General features: G+C 37.5%; 1 protein-coding gene and 1 long non-coding RNA gene across 2 annotated transcripts; both read left to right on the forward strand.

Annotated features, from left to right (window-relative positions):
- Positions 1–2,114: 2,114 nt before the first annotated feature.
- LOC139744477 (uncharacterized) lies at positions 2,115–4,583 on the forward strand. Its single transcript, XR_011711832.1, has 3 exons — positions 2,115–2,218; positions 3,015–3,140; positions 4,499–4,583. It is a non-coding gene; the product is annotated as an uncharacterized lncRNA (long non-coding RNA).
- Positions 4,584–4,597: 14 nt separating this feature from the next.
- On the forward strand, positions 4,598–7,064 carry LOC139744478 (uncharacterized). The gene is made up of 3 exons (XM_071654912.1): positions 4,598–4,688; positions 5,943–6,123; positions 6,844–7,064. The coding sequence occupies exons 1-3, from the start codon at positions 4,650–4,652 to the stop codon at positions 6,960–6,962; spliced, it is 339 nt and encodes a 112-aa protein (XP_071511013.1). The 5' UTR covers positions 4,598–4,649; the 3' UTR covers positions 6,963–7,064.
- The last annotated feature ends 252 nt before the right edge of the window (positions 7,065–7,316 follow it).

Below are 7,316 nucleotides of genomic sequence, written 5' to 3' on the forward strand. Positions count from 1 at the left end.
CTTAATGTAGTTTTAATGTCCACTACTACACTAGATGACAAAAAAATCATGGCTGACAATTGAATCATTTATTTGTGATTCATCACCTTGCTTGTCAGTAAACTACATTGTAAGATGCCAAATATCAGAACCAGGAAAACTGATGATGTTGAAGTCTAGGTGATTTTGATTCATACTGCAGTAGAACAAAATTTGTATTGGTATACAGATAGGATATCCTGGATTATAGGCCCTGCTGCACTTATATATTTTATTGTGTGACTGTGTATTCATTGAAATGTGTTGTTATTTCCAGACAACCAGAAAGCAGAGCCTAGACTCTCCCAAGAATTCAACTCCAACTGATACCTGCAAGCTGAACTTAATAGGTAAGCAATGAACTGTTATAATCTGTACTTGTGGCTTATAATAGTAGGTACTAAATAATGTGCACAAAACTAGGCTTTTTTCTCCTTCTATAAACTCTCCTTTAAAATGTCTTTGAGTATAATTTTTATGTATCACAGAAGACTAAGGAAATTTGGTGATCCAGAAAAACAACAGCAACAGCAAACATTCACAGAGTGCCAGTTAGTGTATTCTCTCATATCCTTTGAGAATAAAATCTCTTTTTGACAGGAAGAAACATGGCACCCGCTGGAGAAACTTCCAAGCCAGACAAGGAGATTGTAAACTACGCCCTCAATCTGAATATGGGGAAAGGCTATCAGCGACGCCGCGTGGAGCTCTCCGTCCTGGGATCGACTTTCAACATGCTGTACGGGGAGTGGAGGTTTCAGGGGGAATTGTCCGGGGAGCTCCCCGTTGTCCTGTGTGTCCACGGCACCCCGGCAACTGAGGGTGCTTTTCGTCCCATCGCAAGTCTGATTGCGGAGAAGGGCTACAGGGTACTGGCTGTTAACTTTCCTGGTAAGTGGTTAAAATCTCAGTAAAAAAATGAAAGTAATACAACTTGTACATAAAGTGCATAAGTGTGTTTGTGTGTTGCATTTCACTTGACCTGCACCAGCGGTATATTTGTGAAAAAAGTCAAAATTTGTATTATCAGATCCAAATCACACAAAGTGTGTACCGGTATTGTGAGAAATATACATACCTTCTTCATTTTATCAGGTACTCTATATCAAAATTTGCAGGAATAGCTATCAAGGACTCTTAAAACAATGTCAATTCAAAAGCTGCATAATCAAGATCTCAAAAGGGACCCCTAGTTGTGGAATTGAACAAAGTGTGCAAACCTGCAATGGCCAAAGAATCATAAAAGATAGATTGTTGGTAGGGTGTCTACAGGTCATTTAACTCCTCATGTGCCTTGGTGGAAATCCCCTTTGTGCCACATTATTCTGAGACACTAACGGTTTCATGTTTTGAAAAAAAAACAAATCTGTTTTTCAAGTCTTAGGTAACTTCTATAGATTTCTGTTGAGCTGGGCAAATTGAGTAAAGTTGTAGAGAAAATGCCAAGCTTACGAATTGCTTTGATATATATATTGTATGACAAATCTATGATTGTTTTTCTTTAACATGACCAGTAGCTACATTGCTTCAAAAGCATGACAAAACAGTGATAGAAACTTAGAAATTACTCTTAAATCCAGTAGAGAACAACTCTTGCCATAGTCAATCACCACATGAAATGCAAGCTATATAATCTCATGTGAGAGGAACGGAAGCGCAAGAAATGCTTTCATTGTACCACGGCACTTGGCGATTTATCGATCAGATTGGGTGGATTCGTGCGTTTGAACAGAATAACATGCAAAGCTGGCATGCAGTCGACTGAGTCGGATGTGCGAACGTGGCACATAAAGAGTTTATACAATTATTGTAACTAGAAAATCAACAACAATACTACAGAAGAAGGTATACAGGAAAGAGTCAATGATGATCCCTCCACTGAGAATGGACTGATTTTGCTATGCATGTAACATGCTTTTCCCATAGACACCTGCCCGTATATTCTCGGAACTTGTCTTCAACGGGTTAAAATCAGTCTTGAAGATCACATGAGATATAGGAACGTGGAGAGCATGGTAATAGATCTCTTATTGCTTTACAGTCTGGTATCAATTGCAATCATGCGTACATTTGACTTTTTGATTTCACTAATATTAGGCAATGGTTATACTGAGTTGGATTCGCGAAGAGTCTATGACTGCAGTACGAACCACAAGGTCGCTCTGGTGAAGGCATTCATATTTGCCTTAAATCTGTCCAGGTGATTGCTTCTCATCAGCTCTTTTTATTTTGTCACAAATTCTTCCTTGCTTATTTAATAAGAACAAAAATTACACTGACGAAGATGTTTCAAGAATGCATTTTGTTATAATTATCATAAAACCAAACAAGTAAAGAATGAAAAAACACAGAGCGGATAATTTGCAGCCTGAAATTGTACTTTGTTGTATGCTGAATTTCATTAAAACCATGTTTGCTATAGTGGGAGTGCACTGTTTACTTTGGCTGAACAAAGATAAGCAATATAAAGTTGCTGGATGCAGAAGGTGATTTGACCAGTACTGCATTCTGTTCACTGATTGGAGCATGTCCATGAATAGAGATTACCTAATCTCCCTAATCCCCTAATCCCAGCTGTGTCACCAAGGCATCCCTGTTGTCCCAGGCACATTGCTATGGCTTAGTGGGGCAGCTAACATACAACTAGGTCAAGTTATGAGGAATTTTTAGAATGCTGGTTCACTAAAAATAGCATGGGTAACCCTTATTTTTAAATCTTCTCTACTCCATTTTCTATGAACCTGCACCGTGTAACTCTTTCTTATAGTAAAATCAGTCCGTCCTCAATGGGTTAAAACTTTTCATATATAGACAAGTTTGGTGCAATTTGAACATGTTATATATTATTTTAAAGCTTAGAACAAACACTTTTAAACTATGAAGAAAGAGGGTTTAGATCTGTGCGGTCACTACTTGTACTCTATAATCAGTACATTTTGATCCTATGGTACTACTAGGCTGGTTATTTTTCTTTTTTAATCTGTCTTTCTCTACAGTATTGCCATGGTTATCGGTCATTCTACGGGCTGTATTGTGATGGCCTCTTTGGTCTGTGATCCAGAGGTAGATAGTATCATTCGGTCGATCTGTGCAATATGTGAGACTGGAATTCTTCCCTACAAGTAAGCATTTGAAGTGAGGTGATACATGTGTGTTTTTGCTCTCCCAGACATTTATTGCATTTACCCTTCAATAGCAAAGTATTTGAACATGTAGGTACTGACATTTTTAGGTGGTGCTGAAAGGTTAAAGGAAACCGAAGCCGAAATACAATGTATGTACTGTATATGAATTGAGTGAGAACAGCAATATTAAGAACACATTATTGAAAGTTTGAGGAAAATCAGACAAGTGATTAAAAAGTTATGCATAAAATAATTCCCAAAGTTTTGGTGCAGTCATAGCTGGGTAGTAAGACTACTTCATTTCATGACATAATTTGGTCATCAATATAAAGAAAATAGAAGGAGAATTCCAATGAATTTTTTTTTTTATGTAAAGTACACATTCCATTAACTTGTTCGTGGTATATGTTACAAGTAGTATTATTCCCCTGCTTTCTGAAAGAGATAAGTTAACAATGTGCTCTTACCTTCATGTAAGAAAAGTGAGAATACATCAAATTTTCTCTGTACTTTGTTTAGATTGTTGTCCATAACAAAGTCGTGATATGTAGTAATCACCTTATCCAGTGATGACCGTACCGAAACTTTGACAATTCAAAACTTAAAAAAAAAGATTAGAAATTCAATTCAAAACTTTTGAATCAATTGTCCAATCGTCTAATTTTCATGAAACTTTCACGAGTGTTCTCTCTTAAATATTGATGTTTTCACTCAATCGGCATTTATATTTAAGCTTTAATTCAAAGGATTATCTTGGCCTTTAATGAGGGTTGATCTCCAGTGGGCATCCATACTTCTCCTTCAGTTGTAAACAATTCTACATGGGTAACATGTTAGTTCAGATATGAGAACAAGGTAACAAAGTGGGGTGGTCATTATGAATAATGCATGCATTCTGACTCGGGTGTGGACAATCATTGCCTAAAGATGATCCAGAGTAAAAGAGTGGGATTTTGGCTGGTATTTCTTGAAGGAAGAAATGTATTCACCTGTTCTATAATAAAACGTTCATGAATATCTTGATGAAATTGAGTATTTGAAGAGAATATCTCTGAAAACAAATCACAATTTATGTTGCCAACCATCTTTGCATAGGTTTTCAATCTGTCAAAGTAAAGTATGTACTCTTTGTATGCTGGGAATCTTTTTGTAGTGGTACGTAATGATATTGGGACCCCTATCTAGTCAAGATCAATTAATTTTAACATTTGTCATAATCAGTGGTTTAAGAATGCAGAGACAAGCCGGTGAAAATCACACTCCACCCTCTTATTTGATCTAATTGATTTGAAATAGTTTTTTTTGCCTCTCCTGCCTTTTTCTCTTCCCTTCCTTCCTTAATTTGATGATTTTAGGGGGCAGAGGGAAGCATGCTTGATACCCTACCTACCTTACATCCTCTTCCGGGCAGCGTTCCTTCCCTACATCGGTCCCATCGTCACCTTCATCTTTGCCAGAGTAGTCCACTGGTTTGGCTTCCGGGGGAGAACCCCCCAGGCTCAGGTCATGTCCATCTTGGAGGGATACCTCCTAGATTTCGACCAGGTGAATAAGCGCATCCAGACGTATCGTGACTTTTATGCCCCCACCTCTCCCTCTGCCCTCTCCCCTTCGTGTACCCCCCCCCCCCCCTTTTCTAGGAAGTTAATGGGGTATGTCAAGAATTAAACATTTGTGTGAAATTTGTGTGGTACTGTCCATGATATTTTGGCAGAAATATACAAGGAAGGTTTACCCCCAACCCCTTTCCTCTGAGCGCTGAACTTTATCCTTGCATTTCAGATGTTGTAATTCCCTATGCTATTCCCTATGTTGGATATCAAGTTAGGTTGTTTTGAGAGTTTTGTTATTGTAAGAGATATTTGCACCAGTTGTACAGACATAATAGAATTGAAACTCCCTCAAGTAAAGCTTTGAACACGATAAAATTGCGTGTGCAATAAAATTAATATCATGTCTAACATGTTTTCAACATAGCATGTTGGCTAAGAGGACTTGAGAAATATGATTGTCTTTCTACACTGTGGTTGGCACTTTACCCACAAAAAATAGTTTAAAGGGGATGGCTAGTAACCGATCAGTGGGAATCAGTGGGAATGCTGGGGGATGATTGTTCCAATGCTTGTGGGATTCATTAATAAAGAGTACATTATATATCTACTGTTGTGTAAAAATTATTTGCTTCAGAACGGTCTCATATTCACGTAGTGTGCAGTTTAATGTTTCCAGGTTAGCATGCCTGGTCAGTGACGGGGCATTAATCTGCACATTACATGAATATGAGACCGTTCTGAAGCAAATAATTTTCACACAACAATAGATATATAATGTACTCTTAATGAATCCCACAAGGATTGAAACAATCATCCCCCAGCAATTCCACTGATTCCCACTGATCAGTTACTAGCCATCCCCTTTAAGATTGAATTGGCTTACCTTCTAGTAATACCCTGGACGAAAGCACTTTAGAAGCTAGAAATAGATGCAACTGTGCATGTTGGGCGATTGTTGATTGGAAAAACAAATTCATTTTGTGTGTTTTCCTGTTTTACCGCACTTTGAAAATGACATTAGGCACTTTTTAGTGGCTTCCCATGTACTCATTGAACTTGCACTGTTGCTGCCTGGGAGGTAGTTTCTTGATATTTTGACTCCAATGCTAATTCAACATAATTTAAAATCACGATGTATCTAGTGTGATACTCGGGATGGATATATCAATCACACTTATCAGAATTACAATGCCCCTAATGACAAAATGTGTTCAGGTTAGATGCTTTCTTATTCTCTCGCTTACAGTACAAGGCAAACTTGAGTCAAGTGGGAAAGTCTGGGATTCCATACCTCTACATGTTTGCTCTGGACGATACCATTATCCAGCCGGGGATGAGACCGACAAGCATGGACGCCTTAGGAGTGGCAGATCAAGATATCAGGAATGATCCAGAGGGCTCGTGCCTTTCAGATGATCAGTTTCAAGGTATGTAGCTTTTTAAAGGGCAAGATCACATTTGGAATAAAGGGCAAAAAGAAATTTCTTACTGGTACATACCATTTGTACTAGTAGGTAATCTATGTATGATGCATGTACATGTCATCATTATGTTCATATCAGTATGTGAATGTAATTTCTCTCGAAGATTCTCATATGGTAGCATGTATCAAATTTCTCATACACTGTATTTAATGTTTTTCAGTGACATATATTTTTTCTCCTAATTCTTGAACCCAATGGCATTCGAAACATTGCAGAGTATAAAAATTTATAGTTATCTAAAAGTAAGCAATGGTTCGATAAACTAATTGTGAAGGATAGAAGACAACATGCTTCATTAAAAAATCACTGTTTTGCCATTTCAAAGCATTCCTCAATTTTTAATTCTTGATGAGAGGCATTTACATGCATTTCTGTGAAAATTTCGTTGGAGATATAGCATGAAAGCAAAAGAGTTCTGGCGACCATTGCTTTTATTGACCTCAGCCTTGGTATTTTGGCTGATACAATGTATACTAAGGCGTTGCTTCAAAATTATGACCAGCAGGATCCCTCAGGATCATAATTTTGATGCAACGCCTTAAAAAAAAAAATCAGCAGCAACAATAAAGCAAAACCAATTTTAATTGCTTTCCTGTATTTTGCAGAGGTTTTACAAGTTTAAAAGTCAAACAGATCATCTTTTTTGTCTTTTGGCCTTTCCAGATACTGCATTGCATAGAGTCATTCGTTTCACCAGGGGATCTCACCGACTTCAGTTTACCCGACCAGAAACTGTTATGAAAGAGATTGTCTCTTTACTCTCAGCACTCAAACAGAAATGATGATCATGTAATATTCAATATATTTGTGGCTATATAACAGTCATATTATTTCACTTCACCAGTGTTTTATTTCATTGTGTGTGTGTGTGTGGGTGTGTGTTTTTTACCTGTTTATTATTGTACGGATCAATGTTTGCTTGTTTTTGCTCATTTGATTAAGTCATAGAATTAAAAAAGAAAAAACCTCTGTCAACTGAGAGGCTGTTTCTCAGAGAGACCATGACAACACATTTGTAGCAGTTAAAGGGACTGTACAGTACTGGTTGAGATGAGAATTCAGCTTGTAATGTTTTGCGAGATATTTAGAAACCACTCTATGAAATGTTAGAGAGCATACAATTCTAAGGGGAATCA

The sequence above is a fragment of the Diadema antillarum genome, unplaced genomic scaffold, assembly GCF_040938485.1.
Source record: "Diadema antillarum isolate AM-2024a unplaced genomic scaffold, OU_Dant_1.0 seq00001183_RagTag, whole genome shotgun sequence".
Taxonomy (NCBI): Eukaryota; Metazoa; Echinodermata; class Echinoidea; order Diadematoida; family Diadematidae; genus Diadema; species Diadema antillarum.